Genomic DNA, 27,967 nt, shown 5'->3' with positions numbered 1-27,967 from the left:
GTCGAAAAAATGTTATAACTCATGTTGAGATAAGATAAATGCTTCAATTTGAAGAGCTTATCTCACCTTTAATATATGTAGAGGATGAATATGCCTAAAGATCATGCGTGACAACATGGCCTGTTTGGTTGTTGCATTTAATTCATTTCCATGTGCAACAATCTTCTTGACTACCCCAAGAAGACAGATCAAATCATCTATAAGGCCTTGTTTGAATTTAAGGAGTGCTTGTCTTTCTCCTTCTATGCATCTGAATTCAGAATTAGGCAAAGGCAAACCAAACCCAATCATAGTTTCCGTACTTAGGAAGCCAAGTTTTAGCAAAAATTCAGCATAACTGCCTTTCATCATTTGGCACTTTTTAAGTGATTGAAACAACGAAGTTCTAGCATATGACACTAACACGGTTCATTCTCATACCACCATCGTTGTCTTTTTGGATTTTGCTTTCGAAATTCTCTCAAAGTCCGAGTTTGATAGATAAACTCAAAACAATAAAAGAAAAATGTAAGAAAAAAAATCCTACACCATAAGTTTCACCAAGAAACATGAAATGTAGGTATTTTCAGGGTCAAGTTTAGAGCACGATTGCATTGGTTTTCTTAAAAATAAAATGTTTTCTGTTCTGTTTTTGTTTTATTAAAAACAGTGACTCGAATGGATTGTTTCTCAATTCTCTGATAACATGCAATCGATTTTTGTTTTGGTTTAATTATGTTAGTTTTAGACCACGTTCACGACACGTCCAACAGATTGACCACATGAATCACCGTCCAAAACACGATCAGATAGATCATATTTAATTAAGATCTGAAGAACCAGTAGTCCATATTAAAACACAGTAACAGATGGGAAAATACGTAGGTGGAAGCCTTGTTAATGGCTCCGAGACAGACTTGATCCACATGTTACTTAAATCTCTTCCAATTTTCAATCCGGGATAGGAAGTAATTGGTCACAAGATGCATATTTTCCTTGTTGATTTGTTCAACTTGCTATGGAAGAATTAGCTAACCCAATACCTATTTTTCTGCAATATATATGATGGTTGCTGATGACCTACTTTTACGGTCTAACATTCAAAGATGCTCCCCAGCCAAACATGCCAATAACAGCACAAATATTTGTCCAACGGAGAGCACAGTTCATATTAAATCCTTTTAGGAGAGAAAAAGAGAAAGTAGGAACCCATTAGTTAAACATGAAGAACGGGAAAAACAAAAAACAAAAAAAAAACAAAAACAAAAACATTAAAAAAAAAAAACAAAATTACATGGCATATATACTGCTCAGCAGTGAAATTCTGGCAAACAACATTATAGACAGATTCTAAACGACATTATTTTACACAATTATGTAATATAACTGAAGTTAATTAAAATTGTAATGCATTAAAATGGAAGAAAGCTGGCCATGCTCCCATCTCAGTCATCCTCAAGATCAAGTACCACCCTCAACATCCTTCTAGTTACAGCATCCTTTGGCGAAACACTAGGAGCCACTTCATCCCCTGAATCTGCCAACTCATCGTCCATTTGCTGATGTGACAAATGGTCTAAATTATCCGGTGCAACACCTATAGATCCATTTCTTCCGATCTTTCTCCTTAGAGACCTCTTCGGAGATGCAATAAGAGCCACATTATCCTCCGAAACTGTCAACTCATCATCTCTTTGCTGACCTGAGAAATGATCCAAATTGTTCACAGCTGCAACGACCCTCAACTTACCACTGCCACTGCGAGTCACTTCAGCTTCTGCACTGCCATTTAGACTGTCTTGGCTAAAAGCAACATCTACATCAATTCCTGCAGGTTCCAACTTTTTGCCATGGTCGCTACCATCCCTGAAAGAAGATGAAGCAGGATTAGTTTTGTGTTGAAGCTAATAATGGTGCAACAGAAGCTGTTCCCGTCCTCGCAACCAATTATTCAAAGCAACTAACTTCCGAGCACACAGTGAAGTAATTCTTTCCTAAATAGAAATACCCTTAGACAGTTGCCAAAAAAAGAAAATCCCCAAGACAAGAAGAACGCAGCTTAATAAATATGACCTGGCTTTATAAATATTAACAGCTTAATAAAGATGAAATGCAGTTTTAGATACTAATAGCTAAATGACATCTTTTATATCTCCTTTTTCTTTCACTCCATTTCCTTCATCAAGTTAGTACGATTAAACATACAGCTTCGCTTCGAATCTGATGGTTAAAGAATGATCAAGAATCCGACTCTTTGAAGTTTGAACATTCAGTCCAATTTTCGACTTTGACTTTAATTTTAACTCATAGCCTGCTCGATCTTATATTTATCTGATTCTTCAACTACAATAACTTTCAGTATAAGTCAATTAAAGTTTCTTTATATCTAGGCATGCTAGAGAAGTGAGGATGACTAGACACAGAAAACAGTTTCTAGCAAGTTTTTTTTCTTGAGAAGACGACGGTACCCTGTAATTTTATTCAGGAACCCTCATTTATGGAAGAGGAGTTCCTAGAAAATTGATACTGATGTTATTCTTTCAACACCTTCTCAGTTCTCAGTCATCTCCTAGCATGCAAATACTCCAAACATAAAATACCCAACATCAGAACTGCTTAGATACCATCTACAGTCAACAGCACTAGTATCCTCATTTTCAAAGAAGTCTCATTTCCCTTTGTAGATGGGAAATGTAAAAGGCGACAACAACATATCTGGTTCAGTCTGAATGATATATTCACCTTTGTAAAGTTGGTAGAACAAGTTGAATAATTCTCATTAACTAGCAATAATTATGTGGATGAGAAGCATACCATTCTATATCAACTTCTGAAGCTTCATTTCCAGAATCACCGAGACTTGTCCTCTGAATTGAGATAGCAGTGACACTCTCATGCTTTGACTGAGGAAGGGATCTTTTAGCTTTCCTATATCCAAAAGATGAATTATTTTAAATAATGAATAAGAAAATAATACAATGAAATAATTCCATCCCAATGTCTGATGTTTTCTACATGATGCAAAGGGTCTTTAGATCATTTGAACAAAATGTTTGCTTCCGTTCATTACCATAAGATGCAGAAAATCAAATATTTAGAAGGCAGCCATAATAAACATTTGGTATAACAAGTTATTGCATCATTTGCCAATTCTGCATAACAGAACAGAGAGGAGAGGGAAAATGCATGTACAGAAAATATTTGGGCTAAAAACAAACTAAACACCAATAAAATGGAAACATGAGCAGTATTCATTTTAAAAATGATTAATTTAATCAAAAGCAGAAAAAAGTACACAATGCTGTACATCAAGGAGTCCTGTATACAACCATGTAATTTTTCTGTCTTCAGTGAAGAGCACCCTATACTGCCGATCAACATGAAGAGCACTGGATGCTGCTTATGAACATAATATTACCTATTCATTAGTGATAGCAATGTTTCATCATCAGAGTCATGTGACGCATCTCTAAAGGAGTCATTAATATTCTCATCCTTCAGATGCTTGTTGGCTTCAGACGTCTTATGTCGAGGAACACATAAGCCAAGTTGCTTAAGTTTATGAGAAACTTGGACAGCCGTAAATTTACCATCTGAATCCAATGCTTTTGCGATCATGTAGCTACATCTCTTATGCTCTTTGAATCTGTGCAGATCAGACAGTCATTTTTTTTTTAATTAAATATAAAATAATAGATTCCAGCATATAAAACATAAAATAAATATAAAATAATAGCTTTTGAGCATCTCCTTTGTAAAAGGAGATTTAAGCTAATACTGTAAGAGCAAAAGAATATTAAATCAAATCTTGTAGCCATCAACCAAGCTAAGGAACACTCACTTCTCATATAGAGCCCTGATCATACCCTCGTCATCTTCACTAAAGGCCCGTATTCTCTTTCTGGAGTGCCTATAAAAATATAATAAAAAAACCAAAAAAAAAAAAATGCAACTATTAGAGAGTTATTCCAAAATGTGAAGGAAAACAGATAAACAAGAAACTTTGAACTAAAAAAAAAAAAAAAAACCCAACCACAGAAGCTTTTTATATGGTTCACCCTTATTGTAATACCCAGAAAGTAAGAAATTCTTAATACTTACAGAGTCCGACTCAATGAACTCCCCTCTAAAACATCTGATTCATGAGGTCTTTCCACTACCTTTCTTTCTCTGTCATGCTCATCAACATATAACATCTTTTTCCTTGGTGCAACTTTCAGTCCTAGCTTTCTAAGCTTATTAGAAACTTGTGCTGGTGAAACATCACCATCAGGATCTATAACTTCCGCAATAAGACGACTACAATGCTGGTCATCTTTGAACCTAAAATGGCCACATTCATCGGAAAAGATTTAGTGCAAAGAGTTCAGAAGGTACTGGATAGAAATAGAATGAGCCTATTCTGCTATATAATGTATATACAAAATGCAAATTGGGTAGAATCTACACGTATACCTAATCAATTCACCAAAGGCCATTTGTCATCATAAGAGATGTATGCTTCAGATTGCATTAGGCATAGATGTAATCAGAAAAAGTTTCTTTTAAAAGAAAGAGTGCAAGCAAAAAAAAAAATAGTTAAGGTTAACACAGACTTACTTCTCGTAGAGATCCTTAATTTTCCCCTCCATCTCAGCACCAAGAAGAGGTCTCCTCTTTCTTCTAGGAGCACTCTCAGATTCATGTTCCATGGACTGGCTCATACTAAAAACATTAAATGCACAAAGGAGTTTCATATATATGAAATTTTTTAAGCACAATATCAATTCCAATGAATGATAGGTCCAATGGCATACTTATCAGGATTTTCTTTGATGCCTCCTGCTTTGTCAGAATTTTCTTCCATACTGCACAAAAAAGGAGAGTATTTAACAACTCATTTTATTGCAGCACAAATATTCAATCAAAACATACTTCCTTGTCTCGTTTCTTTCTAAATGAGTCAAAGATGATGAACTCTTATAAGTACAAAAACAGCATATGTGAACCAGACAGCCAACAAACGGTTGGTTTGAGATAGTGTTTTTGCTAAGAAATAGAAAAATGTAAGGGTCAAGGAAAAAAAAATGAGAGACTAAGACTACTCAAGTTTGCAGAAAAAGTTTTACCTCTGATAGCCTAGCTCATGAGAGATCACAACATCCGCTTCATCTTCACCAAGTGCATCAGCTATGCTCCTAACATTCCATCTGTTGGCCTGCGATGAACCAATTTCTCCATCCCCAGGAACATTGTCCCAGTTCTTACCTCCTTTCTTCAAAGAACCAATCTCATGCACTAAATATTCAGCATTAATAAAATGGCACTCTTTGCGGGTCTTCCAAAAGAGGGCTTCCACGAAGAGAAGGGGTTGAATTTTCATTTTCCTTAGCATCCTTCTTACCAAACTCTTCAGGAAATCAATGAGATTTTCATATTCTTTTGATGGGCATGATTTCTGCTCAACCAAGATATTATGAAAGATTGTGAGGATTGATATCTGCAAAAGTGTACCAGAAAGTAGCAAATTAGACATGCATTCATGAAAAACCTGGATACTTTTTTTCTTTTGAAGAAGCACAATTATTATTTTTGAAAGATAGAAAATCCCTGCCACTTCATAATTTTTCAACGGTAATCACATTACAAGTTTTAACCTGATAAATTATAAAATAAACAAATTTTAACCTGATACAGCATTGGAGAGAGCTCCAAGTCCTCAGTAATCCTTCGCAACAGGCATATTATGTAGTGATTTGTACTGGCAGAATTGCTCTTATAAAACTTAAGCAACCAACATAATCTATGTATAATGTTGTTGTTTGCAAAAGCAGAGATCAAAGTTGATAGGTTAAAATCAACTTCATCAGTTGCATCTAGTTGCTCCTCACCAGAAGAATCATCAGTGCCATAGCAAAGATCATCATTAGCTTGATCAGCACCTTTGTTGCCCATCTCTGGCAGACTGCCTGTAAGTTTCCTTGTCTGTGACACAGACATTTCAGGTTCATCAACTGGAGCAGGTATAACAATGTTTTCTTTCCCATTAGTATTTGTGCTTGTTCGACTTCCCTGCTGGCAGATGCTCATATCTGCTGATTGCTCATTATTAGAGATTCCAAACTCATTCTGAATGGTGACACAATCTCCAAGTTGTTCATTGTCTGTTTCCTTGTTGCTCAATGACTTCTTTCTCTTTCTCCTTGATTTCCTAGCAACCTTAATAATGAAAAGATTTTAATTGATATTCTCACAACAAAGGCTTTCCTAGACTAATAAAAGGAAGTATTGAAACTAGACAACCAGAAGTAGGCTCAAGTCGTGTCAGAATATCAAATATAAAAATTTAAATAAACACAAAAATATTAATATGGTAACAGATTCTTTTTCCTAGCAATAGCAATGGACAAAAAATGGATGCATCAGAGGGCAAGGACAGTTTTCAAGTCAAAAGATGCATGGAGAAATTTAATAATCATTAACAGATATATGCTACAACAAAAATCAAGACTTTTTTTTAACGAAGATCAAGGTTGTAAAGTTAAACGGATTAATGAAAAAAATGCTGCAACAAAAGTCAAAATCTTTTTTTTTTTTCCCTTCCTTTTTGAAGTAAAAATCAAGTCTTTTCTGATGAATATCATGGGGGTAAAACTTGTCTTTGTGCCAAGCATTTCACTTTCCGCTGACTGATTTGTTCCCCTGTTGTATTCTCTATTGTTCATGCCAAATGCAATTCTATTCTTAGAAGATTTCTTTGGGAATCTCTTTAATTTAGTGATTAATAATCTGCATATATTGTAATTGGAGACTTTAATATCATCTATGTCATGATGAAAAGGTAGGGGGTGTGCCAGTTTCCCTCTGCTAATTCTGAATTTTGAATATATTTTTGCACAATGCTTAGTATGATCTGCCCTACTTTTTTTTGGTTTGAAGTACACATGTTTCTCTTATCTCGGTTCTTAAGAAAGCAGATATGAGATTGCAGAAGGCATCATTACCTCCTCCCCACATCTTCTTAACATCAAACTAGATCGTACGAATTACCATTGTAGAAGGGAGGGTTTTATTCACTTGGGAGAGGTTGGATAGAGCCTTAGTTAATCACCATTGGGAATCTTATTTCCCTTGTCATTTCAGCTCAATTAGAGAGGAGCCGCAAGAGTACAATTAAGTTCTTCAAGATAAGATTTTTTTATTATTTATTTTTAATAAACAAAGACTATTTACAATTGGGGATAGGAATTCTAGTTTCTTTCTTCTTCGTCTTTTTTTTTTTTTTTTTTCATGCGATAATTTTCACAAAGGAAGGAAAGCCACAACTTAAGCTAATAGGCTGTCAACCTCAATGCCTAAGCTGGTTTCTCTACACTCTACAGCAAGGTGCCTTTTTGGAAGGAAGACTCATTTCTAAAAGCATAGCACTCGCTCAAGATTTATCTCATAGTTTGACATTTGGTGTGGCGATTGGGCCCTCAATAGTTTGTTTCCGGCTATCTTTCAATTGGCTTCAGATCAGTTTGCTGCAGTTTCTGATTTGCTTTGTCATTCTAATGGCTCGATTTGGTGGGATATTTGTTTAACTAGAGCTGTACATGATTGGGAGATTGAAGAAGTTTCAGCTTTCTTTGGCTTTTTATACCCTTTGAGGCTTGGTGGTAATGATAAGGATACGATGTTATGGAAGTCTAAGGGGTAAAAAAGTTCACTGTCCTTTCGTACTATAAGCTGTTGACTTTTCAGAATAGTCCTCCTTTTCCTTGGAAGTGTATTTGGAGGTCTCAAATGCCTTCCAAAGCTGCTTTTTTCATTTGAACTGCCTCTCTTGGGAAAATTTTGACATTGGATAACTTAAAGAAGCAGGGTATTATACTTATGGATTGGTGTTTCATGTGTAAAAAGAATGGGGAAACCGTGGATCATCTACTCTTGCATTGTAAGGTGGCAAGGGCTTTGTGGGATGGCATTTTTAGTAGAATTGGCTTGGCTTGCGTGATGCCTTTGATAGTGGTTGATAACCCAACAATACAAACAGCTTTTCCATCTGTTTTTAGCCCAATAGAGGCATGAAAAAAGCATGATCATACCCTCAATGTTCCATGTGCTTGAAGGTTCTCCATGAGCCGCACAATTTTATGTATAATCTCGATCAAATCTGCAAGATCACTGCAAAGAAAAGATCATGAGCATGAGATGAATATATTCAGAAAAACTAGAACTTCATTTTTTTTCCATATACATGTAATCTTGCAAATAGAATGACATAATCACTCGAGAAAATTATTTTTGTCTAGGGAGGGAGAAATCAGGCATCCATACATCTTAAACAAACTACAACCTTACATTATGTGAATAGCTATTATGTGCCTACAGAATATTATAGCTTTTCAAGAAGGATGATCGTTATGCAGAGGGCTCAATAATTGGATTGAATTAGAGGTCATACCACTAAAATATATAAATAAAAATGCATTAACACTCAAATAGAGGCAAGCCTAGTTATAGAAGAAAGTTTCCATGCAGGAAAAAGTAGTTATGTGTTTGATAAAATTCCTTTCGCTTTAGTCAAAACATACATTTGCTCACATCCAGCAAGTCTATCAATATATGATGCATTCTATGAAAGTGCATGTGCCTAAAAGATGTCGCAAAAATAGTGATTTACAGAGGCATCTAAATAATGTATGAAAAGAAAAGACGGTGCCCATTTGTCCAGTTCTAAAGATTATAATATTGAAGTATGACACAATAAAGAAAACTTTATATTGTTTCTCTGACAAAACGTTCATTTCGATTTTCTGATATTAAAATTGAACTGCCAAAAGTAAATTTCTTGCTACTGGATTGAAAAATTTAAAAAAGAAGTTTGATAAATTCTTTATGAGATTAAGATGGTGAAGAATAACCTTTTTGGTTGTTTGTGCGTGTCAAACATTCTGATCAAATTTAAGAGGAACTGTGTAATCCCTTGATCAGTCTGGTCATAAAATAACTTGTAAAGAAGGATGCGAGCTGTGCGAGGCTCCTTAGACTCTTCGGGCAATAACTTAAGCACCAAATCTAGCATGCAAATCTGAAAACAGGAAAAGCAGTTAGGAACATTTTTTTTTTTTTTATCAGTACACAAAATTTTATTGATGGTAGGGACAGTCAATAGCCCAAGTACACAGGACATATACAACAGCATTTCCTATGCATGATAATCTTGTGGTACAAGAAATTCAGTTAGGAAGAATGTTACAAGGCTAGAAATCAGAAAGCGGGTTAACTGCAAGGGAAAAATATGCAGATCTCTATTTTTCTTTATGTGGCATGTTAGGCAGTGCCCCAGTTAACAAGTGGAACATCTGACCAAACAGCAATTTCCAATATGAACATATAATTTATACAATTAGAAAATTGTGCATAGCTTAGACTGTCTATTGCCGTCTAGAAATAAGACTACAGGATAGGACAAGGAATGGGCAAGATAGGGTATCCTATACACATAGTTCGCAATAGAACTGATTAGACAGACACTTTTCATATTACACCCAAATCATAGTGCCTAAACACATATAAAGGCTCCCAAGAATGCATCTTTGCTTTGCAATAATTCAATTTCATATGCTGCTTCAGTCCTATTCTATGAATCTTCAACACGGCAATTTTTCATGTATAAATTTTGGCTTCCATAGAAAATTTCATTTCTTTTGAAAAAATTTCAATCTTGGAAACAAATATTTACAATAAGAGGACTGTATCCTCAAATCAGATTAATTCGCATAGATTCTGCATTCATTAACAACTCACTCCCCACGATCGTCACAAAAATCAAATTTTATCTCATGTAAAAATAAATTGAGTAACAAAAACCTTTTCTTGTCTAAATACCATCATCATTGGAAGGTCTTGCCCATACATCCAGTTGCATTATATTTTGCTCTAATCACTGTATGTGATCTTGAAGAAGGAAGGAAAGAAATGACAAGCAAATAAGCATAGCTCACATAGCCTAATCTAAATGTATTACACTAAATGCAGGTTGTCAGCAAGCAAAGAGATGCTTATTGATACATCATCCACAAAATAATAAACTATTGAAGCATATATTTGTTGGGCTAGCAAGGGCAGTGATGCAGAACTTTGAATTAGAAAAGTAAAAATCACCATTGTTTTCATAAGAGAACCAGCTGCAGAGAGGAATTTATAGTTATTTGTTTCCTTTAGTCCCTCGAATGCACTACGCCACTTCAAAATGACAAGTTGGAACATTGACTCATTCATTGATTGAGTGATTGGACCACATATATCGCCTCCAAAAATTGTGCTATCAGCATCTTTATCAACAAAAGCTTCAAAATTGTCTGATCCCACATTTGGCTGTTAAAACAAAGAAAAATCAAGCTATAACTCAAGAATTTCCAACATTTAAAATATAATTAAGTTACAGTAAGTATGATTGAGCACTAAGAAATATTTTAACAAGACATAAAAAACCGGAGCTTGAGAGAAATGCTACCTACCAAGGCTATAAGCCAGATTAGCCCTAGCTCAAAGACAATTTCTTTATAAGAACAAGTTGGAGGGTGAAGTCATGAGTTCACAACACACTCGGTGCATGTGAAACCTACCAATTAATAAAGAGGCAATTTAACATCAAAAGTATGTCTGCAGCATTCAGGAACCTTGTCGACGGGCCAACTATAAGAAGTGAGATGAGGTTAACTTCCTAGTCACTAAGCAAGAGAATTCCATCATTTATAGAGATTTGAGACCAGATCTCCTGGTGGCCTTCCTAAGGTGATGATGTGCAAGACATCTCAATTAAATATGTTCATTTTAGATTGCTAGAAAGATATTAATAGAAGAGGAATGAAAGAGTAAGTTCAGCAAATTCTGTGTGTGTGTGTGTGTGTGTGTGTGTGTGTGTGTGTGTGTGTGTGTGTGTGTGTGTATTTATGTTTATAAATGTGTATATGTGTGTGTGTCATTTCTTTGCTTTCAATCACAAGCCTATCATATTCATTCAATCACAGGTTTTTCCAAATATGTTTTTTATTATTTTGAGTCCTAATTAAAAGAAAAACACAAACTTAGTGCTTGTCTGACCTCTTGCCAGTGTATTATCAAAGAAAAAGTCAAGTTCAAACATATGAAAACAAGTAGATATAGGAATATGCTGAAGTTCATGTCTCACCTTAGATTTTAAAAGCTTGTGATATTGATAGGAAGTAACAAACTGAGCAACCTGAAAGAACATAATGACATCACTGTTCTGAACTGCATGATGCTCCTTTTCAATATCCTCACGAATCGATTGCATCAAAACTGATAAGAAGTTGCATTGCATTAAGATGAGTCACAACATTACAATTAAAAGTTTGGAGAAAAAAAGATTGTTCAAAAAGGCATTCATTTCCAAAAGACTTGCCATTGTAAGCCCCCAATAGAAACTGGCTCACAAAATCATGAAGCAACTCCAAAATTTTATCCTTTGTTGAAGCTAGTCTTCCAATGTCCCATGCAATCCGTTTTATTGGACCCCGAGGAACATTGTGGTGTTTAAGCAGGATATCTAGACTTGCAGAAGTCGGGTTTCCCTTTAGAACTGCCTTTGAACCATCCTGTGGTAAGAGCTATTGGTGTTACCAAATCTTTAAATGAGAGCCCCTTGGTAGCAACAGAATCAGTAGAACTTCTTACCATGGTAAGCCGTGTAAATGTCCCACTAAACTGAGAATGACGAACCATATTCCATAATCTAGAAAGCCTTCTTTTCTCTTCTTCTTTCTCCATAATGGACTTGAGACTACCAACAGAAGATTTGGTGTCTTCATCCACCTATTGAACAAAACCGATTGTTATTGGATACAATATAGATGCCAATAAGCAACTGTAGAACAGCTGAAAGATTACATAAATTTTCAAATACAGTGCAACTCAACAACCCAGAACATAGAGAGAAGGAAAATTGTTGCCGGAAAATCATATCTGTCTGGTGGCTATGCCAATGTAGCTTCAGTATTTCACATCACAGCTAACATTTAAGAATTATTTTATTCCTGGCTTTTGTTGTTATTATACGAGATGCTGGAAGGAGATGAAGGGAACCAACCTTAAAACCTTTCAGATGCACGTTGGCAACTAACTCTGGCTCTTGACCCATAAATATGTAGTGGAAAATCTCCAACAAAAGGAAGTTATCGTGATGGAGAAAACCACAAGAACCATCAATATGTTGAGTTATAACTAAAATTAAGTCCATAAGATTCTCACGGAACAATAGTTCCAAAAATCTATCTCTCAAAAATAAAAATTGATTAGCAGATCCCCCAGACTTCTGCTGCAATGAGATTTCTTGAATTGCTAGAACATTACGAAATAATGTAAGTACCAGTTGCACCAATTTCCAGTCATCTTCGGTGAATGTTTCACTGTTTGACATAGAATTGCACATAAAACGAATTATATATAAAGAAAAAGGCATGGTTATGAAACCAAAAAACAAAAAGAACTAAAATAGATCAGAACAAAAACAATCCAGAGCACTAGAAACCAATGTGGAAACATGAATCTAAAAATTTGGAATCATAATGTGGACATTTGATCATATTCAAAGAGAATACTCATAGACACAACCAATATGCATCAGGTAAAAATGGTGTTTTTGGGTACTCGCTATTAAAGGAAAACAAACAAAAAAAGAGTAAAAAGTTCATAAATCATGAAAACTACTCAGTCTAAACAAGCCATCTTTTTAGACAATATTTTCAAATGAACAATGATAGAATGATCTAATTATACGAAAAATCAAAGAGAATCAGGACCTTAATTTGTTTGCAGCAAAAACTTGGGAAAAATAAATGTTTGATAACCAAATACTTGTCTTAGCTGCAGTTCAGCAAAAATCTCAATATCTGGCTCGAATGATGCAAAACATACGAATTTAATTGAATGTGCTCTTTACCATTCCAAACTTTCCAATGGGCTTTCTAGAAGTGAGACTATCACTGCCACAACATCACTACAAGTAATTGAAGACTTCAATTGCCATAGATACTCTATTTGTTGTGAAATATCATTTGATGTACGCTCAATAGGCATCGTAAGGAACACCAAAACCTTTACTGCAGAACCAAAAAGAAAAATGATGAAAGCAAAATAGAAAATAGAACTCATCAGGAACTTCCCCCTCCCCAAAAATAGAATAAGCAAGATGGAGAAATAATCGAAACCTACCTGCATTTAAAACCAAGTTATAATCATCCTGGCAGTGTTCAATAATAGGTATCAAATCTTTTGATACAGTGTTCCATTTACAGACTTGCTTAAACACATCACGAGTTTGTGGATCGTCACGCCTCAAAAACCTCAGCAAATCCTTCAAATTATCTGCAAAAAGTTTGGCAGGCAATGAAGTATGGTAAACCAAACCACTCAAATCTCTGCACCTCAGTGGGCCAAAATAGGCTAGTGTAAAATGCGACTTCCCCTTTTATTATAGGAAGTTAAAACATATTAAATTCCAACTCTTATGGTTTTCATGGGACTGTAGACAACAAACTCTTGTCAACAGATAATACATTATCCTACCTTAGGCAAGCTTTTAGATTTCTAAAACCCAATGTCAATACCACATAAACCACAAACTGTAACTTAACAATTTTAGTGACGTAGTTATGATGTCAGTTATATAGAGAAAAATAATAATTTTTTAGAAATTAAGGCAAAGTACAAATTTCACCCGAGATTACAAAAAGGATACGAACCATTTGGGCGGTTTAATTAGCTTCACGAAAAATTAGTATAAAACAGTCAGCTGGGAAAGTAAAATTAGAATTCAAAATTTTCCTAATAGTTCTCATTTAGAAATCAAACGGAAATTTGTGGGCAACTGAACGACTTATGTAACATCAATCAACCTTTGGGAAACAAAACTCTAAAAAAATAACAAATAGTAAACTCCCTGCTTTCTTTCGGCACATTTTCTCGGGAACCAAAGGGAGAATTGTGGGCAGAAAGAATGAATACCTAGGCAGTACTCGCCCTTTGAGTAGCCGACCCGATTGCCGTTCTCGTCCTCCTCGGCGATTCCGAGACCGGCACAGATGATCGATAAGCCTTCCGTGTCCATTTCTTTATTCTCGTTACCGCTAGGACTTTGAAAATTTGGACGATTGTTTTGGGTTTTTTTTTGGAGAGAGTGAGGGATCTGAAGTGACTGAGAAGTCTGATCGGAGAGGGAGGGATGGGTTAATAGTTAGGGCTTCAGTGGCGCCAAATGGGGTATCTGAATTTTCCCGCGCTTCTTGCCGGCCTTATAAGAATAGGAAACAAATAAAAAAATACATAAATATATTTATAAACCTGTGTAGTCTGTTTGTATGCTGGCTCGTATTTCGTTCATGTATTACTCCCTAACAAGGATAAATTTGGATCCATGAAGATGGTTGGAATAATCCTATTCCTAATCTAGTTTATAGATAGTATTGTCTCATCACTTTTGTGAGCGTTAGCGTGAACATCACTTGCAAGTGCCAGGTGTATTACAATAATTATGTGAATTAAAAAAAAAAGGTTTAATTTCCTACATCGTTAAACGGTGTCGCATTGATCCCACCATCGGAACCCCACAATGTCAATGGCACTTTCCAACTTCGTTGCCTAAACCTCAACGGCGCCCTGCTCTGCTTTTCGATATAACCGAAGTTCTCTCTCTTCTCTCTCCCCTCAATATCTCCGCCAAATCTCTTTGTTAAATTCCTCAAAGCTCACTGTTTTCCATCTCCCTCGTTAGTCACTCTTTTTACACCCCCCACCCCTCCCCTCTCTCTCTCTCTCTCTCTCTCTCTCTCTCTCTCTCTCTCTCTCTGTGTACAATGGCGCAAGTGGTGGCCATTCGATCGATTCAGAGCTCTTCGATGTGCCCCAGCACTGGATCCGTTCATGACAGAGTTAAAAAGCTTTTAAAGCCTTCAACTTTTGCTTCCAAACTTCTGGTACGCCAGGGGAAGAATAGCTCCCGAGTCGTTTACTCAAGGCCTATGCGCATTGTTGCCGGGAGATCCACACGTGCAGAGCCCCAAGTCATCCCGGTCTCGCCCGAGGATGAACCTAATGTTCGTCCTATTTTCACTTCTAATTTTTCGTATTTCTTTGTTCAAATTGAAAGCGTTTTGAAGCGCTTGGTGTTTGTGAAAGAATCTTCTAAATATTTTTCTTTTTCTAAGGGCAGCCTAGCAGGCATGTGAAAAACTCAACTTGTTTATTTGCTAAGGAGGCGATAATTATACTTGATATTTATGGGGCTTCGTTTGGCTGCTGAGTTATGGGTTGAGAATGACGGAAATCATAAATTTCACTGCCGGAATTTTCATAGGTTTTAAGGAGTTTAGTTAGAGAAAATGTTGAAGATAGAAACTATTCAATTTTTTATTTATTTATTATTATTATTTTTTTATTTGCGAAAAATCTGTATGCTAGCTGAGAAAAAAGAATTTGAAAAGCCAAGCAAATACATTTCTTTATCAGTAGATTATGCTGAAGTTGCAAAACAAAAAAGTAAGGGAAATAGACTAGGTAAGATATTTTACTCATAATCTTACTTGCGTAATCTTACTTACGACTCTTGAATACTGATGGCAGGAGAAGTTCCAGCATTTACAAGCTCAACAACTTCTTGACGCCACACCAGTGGGCGTGTGGTCCAAGCCGATCGTTAGGCGCAAGACAAAGATCGTATGCACGATCGGTCCTTCTACCAACACGCGGGAGATGATATGGAAGCTGGCTGAGGCAGGAATGAATGTTGCCCGACTGAATATGTCTCATGGAGACCACTCGTCTCATCAGAAAGTTATAGATTTAGTCAAGGAATATAACGAACAATCCAAAGACAATGTGATTGCAATCATGCTCGACACCAAGGCAAGTTCTTGCTTCCCATTTTACTCGTTTCCTTTTTCATTAAGTTAGTGCACCGTGTCGTGAGCAAGTTTAGCAGTAAAAACTTCAGGACGCATGAGCATGAGCGGTTAAATTCCATATTTCCCATCTCGATTAGTGTAGTAGAAACAAGGCTGAGAGGTTGATATAGTATATCTGGACCCAAATCAATTGCTTTTGGGTTGATCTAATGTCTTTGCCGCTCGGTATATGTCTTCCCAACAATATTGGTAATATTGGCATATTTGTGTTGGTAGCATTTTCTTCAGATGAACCAATGAGAAAAAGCGTTTACTTCGGTTGAATACTGTCATCCGATTAAGCATATACAGAAAACTTATCTTCATCTGTAACATAAGAAATTTTGAACCAATATTTATTTGGTCTTTGGCTAGATTATTTCAAGAGGGCCATCCATAATTACGTCATGGCATTCTTTTTAGTACTTAACGTCATGGCACTTTGTACCAATTAAAAAAAAAGGTCATGGCACTTTGTGTTCAGGAAACAAGCAGGGCATATATCTTGTTCCAGTTATATAGTGACTAAGTTTCGGAACTTGATAGATTTTTACGTGAGAATATGTATTTTCTATGCAGTGGAGATGCCAGCTTGGAACTAATTTTTTACTACATTAAGCATTATAAAGAGAAACATTGTAACCTGCTGTCTAATATAATTATGAAAAATTCTAAATACAAGCCCACACACCACACTTTTTTTATCTTTTTATTTTACCAAATGTTTGGTATATAGATAATGAGTAGAAGAATTCAATTAGTTTAAAAAGAATAAATCCAAAAAAATTAAAAAAATTAAAAATAAATAAAAGTGTGGTGTGTTCCAGTCAAATATATATCGACCATTATTGTTATTTGATTGGTCAACATCTTTGTGTATATATTTTCTTAGAATTGATTTTCCTGTTTTGGGTTTTTTTCAGGGTCCTGAAGTTAGGAGTGGGGACCTGCCACAACCAATCACATTATCAACTGGGCAAGAATTCACTTTTACAATTCAAAGAGGGGTTGGCTCAGCAGAATGTGTTAGTGTGAACTATGATGATTTTGTTAATGATGTCGAAGTGGGTGACATGCTTCTTGTTGATGGTATGCTATATCATATCGATTATGTTAAGCTAGCTTCTATCTTCTTTACTATGCTTATAGATAGACTATTATCAATTGGGAGATATAATACTTTATTATTTATGCTTCATCTTTTCAACTTAATTATGGACATCATATATTTTAGTAAAGGTCGTCCGTATTAATGACAGTACAAAATCCCTGCCCGTATCTCTGGAGGGATTCATGACCCTTTTAGTCATCATGAAGACTTGTTACCATATGCGTATTATCAACTACAGATTAAAGTATGTTGCACACATGTACACACATGAACACTCCCATATTTATTTTTTGATTAGTAAGAAAGACACTATAGTCATTGAATGAAATAGGCGAAGCCCGTGTGCACAGGAATTATACAAATGAAACACCTAATTGCATTCTAGAATCAGAAAACAAAAGCAAAAACTCATTTGCAGACCCTCCATTAAGCACAATAGCTGAAAACCACTGAAGCAAGGAACGCACAAAAACTTTCCAGATTTCCTCTACAGTACGCTCATTATTAAAGCACTGCTCGTTCCTTTCCCACCAAATTCACCACATAAGATAAAAAGGAACCATCTTCCACGCAGCAGCCATATGAACACATCCATATTTATGTGGGAGTTTGCATCATCCTGTCACTAATTAAATATTCTTAGTTTTGAGATCAATCTAGTGTACTATTGTGTCTGTTAGTGTCACTGTGAAATCATATGATATTCCCACATGTCCTAAGATGATATCAACATTAGTTAAAAATATTTTTAAGATAAGTTTTTGGAAGAAAGGATCTTATCAACTCCGGATTGTATTCAAATACTTTTCAAGACAATGTGTATGGTGTCTCTCTTATTATTCATAACCTGTATGCTGATATTGACTTATAATAATAAATAAATAAATAAAAAACTTGTGTGCTGATATTATAATTCAGTAGGTTCTGTTGGTAAAAAAATTATTACGAATTCTTGAGTGAAAGCTTCTGGATAGGGCAAAAAGATGCTGATGCCATGCGCCCAGATTATACACTCCCTTGATCTGGATTTCAGAACCGTAAGGCCATTAAGAGAGTTACTGTAAGCTAACCATAGACTACTTTGGGAGATGAGGTATATTTGAATTGCAAGGTTAATTGAAGAAGCCAGCCCTCTGTCATCCAGCATTCGACAAGAATTAGGAAAAACATAACATATCTTGTTATGACATATGAATTATTGACACTTGATCTATGGTATAGGTGGTATGATGTCGTTGACGGTGAAGTCCAAGACTGAAGATTCAGTGAAATGTGAAGTTGTTGATGGAGGAGAGCTAAAGTCTAGGCGCCACTTAAATGTTCGAGGAAAAAGTGCAACACTGCCTTCCATCACTGGTTAGACCTGAAACCTTTTTGTAGTCTGTAATATCCTACTGATTTTCCATTCTTCTCTCTCTCTCTCTCACTCAAAGATGAGGAGGTATTGAAATTCCTTGTTCTTTTTGCAAATGGACACAAATGTCTATGTTGGTTTCCTGCAGAGAAGGATTGGGATGATATAAAATTTGGAGTGGACAACAAAGTTGACTTCTATGCTGTTTCCTTTGTCAAAGATGCAGAAGTAGTTCATGAATTGAAGAATTATCTGCAAAGTAAACATCCAGACACCATATCCTAAGTTTAGAAAAGAAACTGAGCAACATGCTTGTTACTCTACTCCAGAATAACCATTATAATTTAGTTTTTCCATTTGATGTGGCAGGCTGTGGTGCAGATATACATATCATTGTTAAAATTGAAAGTGCAGACTCTATCCCAAATTTGCACTCCATTATCACCGCATCTGATGGGGTGATCTCCTTAATCATTTCATTGTATTTCGAGTTCCATCTTTCTGATTAATTATGAATATTATCAAGTATCTTAAGTATTAGTCTAAGTTTGGCTTCTTGGCTTACCAGTATATTACTTGTTGAAAGTAACACATGCCCTTCCTATTTCAGGCCATGGTTGCAAGAGGAGACCTTGGTGCAGAGCTCCCAATTGAGGAGGTTCCACTTCTCCAGGTATATTAATTTTGCTAGAACAGCAACAGAAAGAGAGATTATCGTCTTGTCGTGCTATTTCACAGGATTTTAAGATATCAAGTTGAGTTATTCTCCCAGTTTATTTAAAGTATATTCTCTGATATTGAGAGCATTGTCAATACAAAATGCAGGAGGAGATAATCCGAATCTGCCGTAGCATGGGGAAGGCTGTTATTGTGGCAACAAATATGCTGGAAAGCATGATTGTACACCCAACACCAACCAGAGCAGAGGTGTCAGACATTGCAATTGCTGTGCGAGAGGGTGCTGACGCAGTTATGCTTTCTGGTGAAACTGCTCATGGAAAGTAAGTTACTTCTTTATGTATTCTCGTACATGGGATGTGTTTGTAGGAAATTATTTATGCGCATAATGAACATTGAGAAGTATTTGGGAGTTGGAACCCACCATACCGCAGCTCTAGGTTGGTACTTTATGTATCTGTAAGTTTAGCAAGTTGAGCCATGCATGTACTTCTGACTGCTCCTTGGTGCATAAAGGGATTTGATGTCCATGGATTTGGTGCATAAAGGGTGAATTGAAGGAGCACTCGGGGGGCTCGCCGTTGAGTTTGGAGGCCCAATCTTAGTCAAAGGGTGGTCAGAAAGAGCCGATAAGCCTAGAAGAACTGGGCTTGGTGCCGATGGAAGATCCTGATCAAGATGTCTTGGATTCTGAGGCGGAGGAGGAAGAGGTGGAGGGATCCAAGGACTTAATGCTTTCGGTGGATGGTGACTTGGTGTTCCCTAATGTCTGTGCATAGTTGGGGTTGGATGATATCTCATTGGAAGATGATATACAAGGAATTCAGAATTGTAGGAGGGAGGAACCTATACCAGTGAACTTCTGCTTTCCGGTTCAATCGTAAGTGTCAGCTTGGGTCTTTCATAAGGTGAGGGAGATCCAAAAATTCGTGGGGATTGAGTGTGACGGCTACGAGGAGCAATTCATGGCACTGCTCACAACAATTAAGGCAAGGCATAATAAAAAAACTAAAGGTGAATTGAAGAAACATCAGGAAATCAGAAGATTGACTTGGTCGATGAATATGGAGGGTAGTTCCAGCAGGGTAAGAGTGAAAGAGAAGGTGCTGACCGTTCCCCAATGAAGCCTAAGATTGTCATGGAACGTCTGTGGGCTAAATGAGATTAATAAGCATCTGTGGATTAGGAACATGCTTTGGGAGTTAAAGGCTAATATTGTATACTTGCAAGAGACAAAATTGAAAATGATTAATAGGAGAATTGTGAGGAGTTTATGGAGTGGAATTCATGTGGATCGGGCATATTTGGCCTCTAACGTGGTGTCGGGTGGGTTGTGGTGATGTGGGATAGGTGGGTGGTGGAGAAGATGGAGGAGTTTATTGGACAGTACATGGTAGCGTGTTCGTTTAAGTGTGTTTCCGATGACTTTCTTTGGGCTTTTGCAGGTGTTTATGGCCCTAATGTAGACACGGATAGAAGATTTATGTGGGAAGAATTAGCTGGGTTCATTATTTATCAAAAAAAGAATTAGCTGGGTTTATACTTGGTGGGAACTTCCTTGGTGCATAGGGGGGGATTTTAACGTTGTAAGATTTCTAAGTGAAGTTGATGGAAGTAGAAGATTGAGGCCAGCCATGGAGGAGTTCTCAGAATGTATCTTTGATCTGAATTTGGTGGATTTGCCACTAGCCAGGGGTACTGCTACTTGGTCTAACAAGTCATGGTCTCGACTGGATTGTTTCTTAATTTCACCAGAATGGGAAAGCCATTTCCTGGATGTATGGCAAAAGCGTATGCCCCGTATAGGCTCAGACCATTGGCCTATTATGCTGGATTGTGGAGATCTTTGTAATGGTCATCAATCGTTTAAGTTTGAGAATATGTGGTTAAAATCGGAAGGGTTTGTGGATAGAGTCAAACAGTGGTGGTCTTCCTACCAGTTCCAAGATACGCCTAGTTTCATTCTTGCTAGCAAATTGAAAGCACTTAAAAGAGATCTAAGAGTGTGGAATGTGGAGTCATTCGACAATGTAGGGGAAAACAAAAAAATAAAGTTGCTAGAAATTCAGGAGTTTGAGAGGCTTCAAGCGGTACATCCACTTTCCCAAGAAGAATTAGTTCGGAAGGCTAAGCTGATTGCAGATGTTGAGAGTATGATACTATTAGAACAGGTGTCATGGCGCCAAAAGTCCAGGGCATTATGGTTGCAGGAAGGAGATCGAAGCACAAGGTTTTCTCATAGAATTGCAAACTTGCATAGGAAAAATAACAACATTGAGATGCTGAAAATTGATGGTGTGGAATGTAGAGATGAGCAGGTAATCCACAATCATGTAGTAGACTTCTATGAGAACCTACTAGCAGAGCAAGTGGGATGGTGGCCCCCATTGAATGGGTTGGGTTGGTATTTGACACTATTGAGTCGAGTGATGTGTCCCAATTAGAGAGGGAGTTTGAGGAGTTTGAGGTCTATGACGTAGTGAGGAAAATGGCCAGGGACAAGGCTCCAGGACCGGATGGATTCTCTATGGGATTCTTCCAAGACTGTTGGGCTTTACAAGATTTATACCCTTCTCTCTTCCAGTTAGCAAGTGCAAAGGATGTTTCAGTGGTAGCAGTTATGGAGATATTGGTGGGACATATTCACTGGAACATTATTTTTAGTAGGGCGGCACAGGATTGGGAAATAAGTAGCTTTGCAGATTTCTACAGCCTCATATATTCCATTAGGCCAAATAGGCAGCATGAGGATGTTATGTGGTGGACTCTAGCAGGCAAAGACACCTTTTCTACTCATTCATTCTATAAGGCCCTTGCTATAGAGCACAATGATCAGTTTCCTTGGAAAAAGATTTGGAGACACAAGGCACCACCCAAAGCTTCTTTCTTTGTATGTACTGCTTCCCTGGGGAAGATTCTTACCATTGACAACTTGAGGAAAATGGGGATTATTATTGCAGAGTGGTGTTGCATGTGCAAAGGAGGGGGAGAGTCGGTAGACCATCTCCTTTTGCACTGTGATACAGCCAGGATTCTCTAGAATGAGGTATTCGTTCGACTAGATATGGCGTGGGTTATGCCAAAGACGGTGGAGGCAGCTTTGGCTAGTTGGCCAAACTTAAGCGGTAGGCAACCAATCAGAGCAAATTGGAAGATGATCCCTCTATGCATTATGTGGTGCTTGTGGCAAGAGCGCAATGAGCGGACATTCAAAGACCAGGAAAGATCGTTAGAGGAGCTAAAAGTTTTATTTTTCAAAACTCTTTGTAGTTGGGCAATTGCTGTTGATTTTAATGGCATGGCCCTTCATGATTTCTTGTCTCTAATGTGCCTACCTAGTTAGGGCATCAGAGTTGTGTAACTGGCTTTGCCATTCTTTGATCAATATAATTTATTTATTTATCAAAAAACAATAACTATGGTTGAATGGTTTGGAATCCTTGCATAGCCATAAATGTGTATGTCAAAGAGAGTTACCCAAGTTGCATCACTCAAAGTAACATCTTGTGCCTATAAGCCTTGTATGAGCTTTAATAATGTGGTTTATTGATGGGTATACTTTTACAGCTTAGTGCTCTCCAATTACTTGAGTTATATGCATGCAGGTTCCCATTGAAAGCTGTGAAAGTCATGCACACGGTTGCATTGCGAACTGAAGCTACCATATCAGGTGGTGAAACACCATCTAACCTTGGTCAAGCCTTCAAGGTTATTAACACAAGTTCATCTCTTTTCATCATTGAATCTATCTAATATGCCCCCCACCCCCCAAGAAAAAAATCAATTTTATTATCAACACTGATTACTGACTGGAATTTTATGTTATCTGTAGAACCATATGAGTGAAATGTTTGCATACCATGCAACCACGATGTCTAACACTCTTGGAACCTCAATAGTTGTCTTCACCAGAACTGGTTTCATGGGTATTCTACTGAGTCACTTTCGACCTTCTGGCACCATATTTGCCTTTACAAATGAGTGAGTTTCTTGTTCCCTTGAGTCCCATATCACAATGCAATGAGGATGCTGTTTGCATGCAAGGTTATGATTTGTTGCATATTGGAACACATCATGGCTCCATGCATATATTTGTAGGAAAATGATTTGTGCATGTCCTGATTGTTCAAGTTTGGGGCAAATCCCTCAAAAAAGGTGGGACCCACCAGGAAAAACCCAGTTTTTTTGAGATGCTTCCCTTGGGTTTGCATGCCCGGGGCTAGTATTTGGCATTACTCATATTTCGTATCCTCTTAGACTTCTCTGTATGCATAAATTTCCTGTTTCTTCATGCCGAGGCCATAATTAGGTCTTAGTTTTCTCTGAGATGGAGTGAATGAGTGAGTGAGTGAGAAACTAATGATTGTGAATCAAATAGTGTAGCTGACGACATGACTTTGATAACCATGCAGGAAGAGAATACAGCAGAGGTTGGCTTTGTATCAAGGAGTGTGCCCTGTATACATGCAGTTCTCTGATGATGCTGAAGAGACCTTTGTGAATGCCTTAGCTTTACTACAGGTAAAGGTTTTCACAGGAGAATTTACTTGCACCCTTTGTTGGGAAGTAATTAAGATGTACATCTGCCCAATTTTAGCTAAACCATTGTCAGGTTTTATTAGCGTGTTGATGTCACAAGTTCGACACTTTGTATATTTTGAAACCCTGAAATTTTCTGTACATTGTTGGGTTTGTTATGCATGTGGCTGGGTGCCAATGCTTTTGTCCCAAGGAAGTTGTCCTTTAGCCTTTCCTGATTCCCATTGGTATGTTTTCTCAACAACCATGCTGTCCATTTTGGTTAAGGAATTATGTCAACCATTTAAATTAAGGGCATACCCCCTGGAAAGATAATTTAAGATTTGGGCAAATCAAAGCTCTGCTAAGTAAACTCTTCTCGCCCTAAGTTTCGAGTTTTCTTGGGAATCAGAGTTCATTGAGTTGCGTTAGCCCAGAATGATGAATAGATATTTTTGTTAATTCAATCACTGTTCTTGCCTTACGTAGATTTCCTTACATTGGAAATTGTGGTATTTTTCATGATAACATGTGTTTGTTTATGTTGGCCATCTTCATAGCTTATAATATATCCATATCGGTTTTCACATACAGAAACAAGGGATGGTTAAGGAAGGAGAAGAGGTAGCACTTCTTCAGAGTGGACGACAACCCATCTGGCGATTCCAGTCCACTCACAACATCCAGGTCCGGAAAGTGTAGATGCAAAGTAAGATCAAGGGCCCGCATAATTTTAGTTATCTGCCCATGCATTGAGTATGCCATATTGTCAGGGCGCGATTCATTCTGGGGCTTCCCCACGATCAGTGAAGTAATTTTTGGTTGCTTTGTTATTTGCGCGTATTTCGAGGTTCCATCTGTTTCTATGTTCTGTTTTTCTGTTTTCCCGTTGCATTTCAATTTCTTGGTATGTGTTTAAATTTCATCAGCTTGCTGGTGTATGTTGTTAACGCTAATAGCTATTTGTCTGAGGATTATAACACTATTATTTATGATCCAAAGTATTGAATCTTCTATCTAAACAGGCTACAATGTCGATCAATCATGCAATAATATAAAGACCACCTCAGCTTATGTAATTTTCCGTTTTTCTTTTCGACATTCCATTTTGTTCCAGTTCAAATGGAAGGAGATCTCCATGTCATTGTCCATGTAGGCGACACACTTTCCCATGCACCTTGTTTGGAATATATTGGAAAAATAATTTACCACCCTGGAATATAAAACGAGCAGTTTCTGTGCAAAAGCCATTTACCGTCTCCTAGCTTAGAAGAGGGTGACCTTTTCGTCTCCACAACGACAATCCTCTTGAAGCCTGCAGAAAAGTGCCTTATAATTTTGCATGAAACATTGCAAGTATTATTATTATTATTATTATTATTATTTTATAAAATCATGTTTCATTCATTAATAACAACATTTCAATTGGACCTAAAACATATATTACAAGTCAACTATAATATGAATAGCTCTCTAGTATACAATTGTGATTGACATAGTCTAATTTATGTTACAAATCTCTACATACTTACAGTTTAAGAGACAGCACAATTCTATTCAAAACAAAGTTAACCAAACCCTATATTCTAAGATAGAGCATAGGACACACTCTATAGACAAAGCAAGTAGTACTATTGTGATGGGCATTATTCCCCACGATTAATGTTGCCATCCTTGATGAGCTATAGTCTATAGAATGCGATTATTTTAATCTTATAACTTCTTTGGTCTAAATTATGATTGAATCCTTAATATATTATTATGATGATTTTTACTAATTAACGACATGGAAATTAATTAAGATGGTAATGTATGTATGTGGAAGTACTTATCAACTCTAAAAAGGGTACATTAATTAATGACGAGAAATGATATTTGCAGTCGTGGTTGTGCAAGCGGTGTGCAATCGTTTTGAAAAAAATGAATTAATATGGGATCCACATGAAAAAAAAAACTAACTTTTTAATCGTGAACTCCACTCTTTTTTAAAGCGATTGCGCGGCATTTACAATTCCACGACTGTATGTAGCATTGCTCATTAATGACAGGCCCTTATATATATTCAAAACAAGTTGCCGGCATCCTAAGTCCAGCCCCACTATCGCCATTAAACAAAACAAACTTGTCCCCCACCAACACAATACACACACATATTCCAGAACGATGCAATGAGAACAAAATCACGTTGGCATGGATTGGGCCAGAAGAACAAAACAAGAAGAAAAGTCAAACTACATTATCGTTTATTTCTCTTAACATCTGGAATTAATAATTAAGAACATCACCAGCCCAACATATTATCATTAAACTACTAGACATAGCATAATTCATACACTCTTTAAAATTGTGGAACTATATCCAGTCTGATCATCATAATACTTTGACCAAAACATCACGCTTCCATACTTTCGTGACTTCCTAATGATAGGAAGAATCTGAGAGGTCAGCACGTCAGGGGGAATATACCCACTTCCGGCCACTTGTGGAGTTGCCAGCAAACCTAAAAATATCTTCCCGGCCTTGATTTTATTCCATATTTTCCATAAATTTACAGGATTAGTGATGTTACCCGAACTGTATTGGCATGGAGCATTGTTATAGAATTGAACCCAAACATAGTCATAAAAGACTTGTGTTAAGGGCAATGCCAATAAATCTATCAAGCAATAGACATTGGGGAGCTGCAGTTAAGTACACCTTTCTTTGTCGCTTGTTGTGTGCCTTCAGGTACCGTGCAATGTCCTGCCAATACTGCGTAGAGCCAAGCTCTATATCGAAGTCTATGCTATCCAATACAACATCTCCAAGTGAACGTGATGATGATTTACAACCCAAGAAATTCTTCCATAGAAAGCGTGCTACTTTCTTGGCATCCTTGGAAGAAGTGAAAGAGTAGTTTCCGACTCCCCCTCCGATGGAAAGCATCACCTTGATTCCAAGCTTTTGGCAACTTCTAATGCCATCACTAACTATTGTGCAACCATTGGATGCTGGATTGCAGTGACCTGCAAAGTTGATTTCTGGGGTTTGGCCATTGCCGAATATGTTGAGGAAGGCTATGTTCACGTATAAATATCTACCCATAGCGCAGATATCGGATAGTGTTCCCTCGTTGCCGTTTTGACCCCAATAAATGGCGATACCACCAGCATGAGACGTTTTGAAAAGGGTCAGGATTATTAGGAGGGGGAAAGACGAGAGAAGTAAGTCGAAGATCTTAGCCATTTTTGCGTCTATAGCTAGCTAGTGCCTCAACCTGAATCCTGTTGAACTCTCTTTTGTTGTGTGTTTGAGCTTTCAAAACATCAAGAGAAGACTTCTTTTATAGGTTCAATCGTTCAGATCCAGCGAGTTTAAAAATCTAACCAATACGCGTTCCTCACTAGCTATTTCAATTCGGATATAGTTAATGATGAGGTATGATATATATATATATATATATATATATAAACCTAAATAATTAAGAACATGTAAATGGAGTGCTCCACTACTAGCTAGGAACTAATGAAATCAATTTCAAACTAATAAATTATTCTTATTGGAAAATCCACATTAATTTAGAGGAAAAAGAAGAAGAAGAAGATATATAACGCAAGGTAAGGCTCATGCATAGATATGTTGATCTAAAGTTGTCATGGAAGACAATTAATAGATAGTTTAGTTCACATTTGTTGTTATCATATGTCCAAAGCATATGTATTTGTGAAAATAGAATATGATGATCGAAAGAATTGGTTGGGAATAAGAGAAAGGTTAGGTTTCAATACTATTAGACATTACAAGTAGTTCAACAGTTCTTATCATGCATGCACGAACAAAAACAAAGGGAACAAAAACAAAAGGACACATTATGCATCAATGTATAAGCTATATATCCATAAGTTTTGTTCATTAGCTAGCGATTTAGGGCATGTTTAGATGCTTAAAGTATCTCAAAATTTTCTGAATAGTAGTAAAATTATTTGAGTAAATATGTTTTATTGGATTTTTGAAAACGATTGAGAAAAAGTTAAAAATGAGATCAACTAACTCTTTAAAGAATGCATGTGCAGTTACTTTCAATGAAACTCAAATGAATTCCTTATGCAATCAAATATGAAAGGAGACGAGCTGGTGAGCCCACCTATGTAGCCACACTATGAGAGAGCGCCAATTATGCTAATCAGGGCCCTATCCCGTTCTTGAGGAGTTCTAAGTTTTGGCTTTATATTTTGGAAATTGGAGAGGACATCCCTTACTCCATTCATGTGGAATGGCAGGTCGGTTGAGAAAGGTGGTTATTAATTCAATACAAAACTCTGGAATCATCTTTCTCACAACATCTGATTGAGGAATATTGTGCATTCAAGTTTTGGTGTTGCGCGTAACTCTAGAGATGTGAGGTTAGCTCAATTGTTC

General features: G+C 36.9%; 3 protein-coding genes and 1 pseudogene across 3 annotated transcripts; 2 read left to right on the top strand and 2 right to left on the bottom strand.

Moving 5' to 3' along the window:
* Positions 1-1,123: 1,123 nt before the first annotated feature.
* LOC122310765 (protein timeless homolog) lies at positions 1,124-14,320 on the bottom strand. The gene is made up of 19 exons (XM_043124898.1): positions 13,975-14,320; positions 13,183-13,335; positions 12,911-13,070; positions 12,059-12,377; positions 11,647-11,784; positions 11,375-11,567; positions 11,141-11,271; positions 10,111-10,323; positions 8,868-9,034; positions 8,049-8,127; positions 5,647-6,177; positions 5,088-5,458; positions 4,776-4,826; positions 4,579-4,683; positions 4,081-4,302; positions 3,821-3,889; positions 3,398-3,625; positions 2,794-2,907; positions 1,124-1,845 (listed from the first exon to the last, which is right to left on the bottom strand). Exons 1-19 carry the CDS (start codon positions 14,075-14,077, stop codon positions 1,425-1,427), a joined length of 3,768 nt encoding a protein of 1,255 aa, XP_042980832.1. The 5' UTR covers positions 14,078-14,320; the 3' UTR covers positions 1,124-1,424.
* Positions 14,321-14,603: 283 nt separating this feature from the next.
* LOC122310766 (plastidial pyruvate kinase 2) lies at positions 14,604-24,648 on the top strand. Its single transcript, XM_043124899.1, has 12 exons — positions 14,604-15,062; positions 15,589-15,870; positions 16,832-16,997; positions 18,241-18,375; positions 18,522-18,632; positions 18,743-18,831; positions 18,984-19,046; positions 19,199-19,374; positions 22,657-22,759; positions 22,884-23,032; positions 23,464-23,572; positions 24,164-24,648. The coding sequence occupies exons 1-12, from the start codon at positions 14,823-14,825 to the stop codon at positions 24,269-24,271; spliced, it is 1,731 nt and encodes a 576-aa protein (XP_042980833.1). The 5' UTR covers positions 14,604-14,822; the 3' UTR covers positions 24,272-24,648.
* Positions 19,381-22,650, top strand: LOC122310767. Its single transcript, XM_043124900.1, has 2 exons — positions 19,381-20,558; positions 20,591-22,650. The coding sequence occupies exon 2, from the start codon at positions 20,686-20,688 to the stop codon at positions 21,493-21,495; it is 810 nt and encodes a 269-aa protein (XP_042980834.1). The 5' UTR covers positions 19,381-20,558; positions 20,591-20,685; the 3' UTR covers positions 21,496-22,650.
* Positions 24,649-25,798: 1,150 nt separating the features above from the next.
* LOC122311871 lies at positions 25,799-26,845 on the bottom strand (annotated as a pseudogene).
* Between the last annotated feature and the right edge of the window lie 1,122 nt (positions 26,846-27,967).

This window comes from Carya illinoinensis, chromosome 5 (assembly GCF_018687715.1).
Source record: "Carya illinoinensis cultivar Pawnee chromosome 5, C.illinoinensisPawnee_v1, whole genome shotgun sequence".
Classification (NCBI taxonomy): Eukaryota; Viridiplantae; Streptophyta; class Magnoliopsida; order Fagales; family Juglandaceae; genus Carya; species Carya illinoinensis.
The sequence above is the reverse complement of the archived record's forward strand: the minus strand, read 5'-3'. Positions and strand labels throughout refer to the sequence as shown.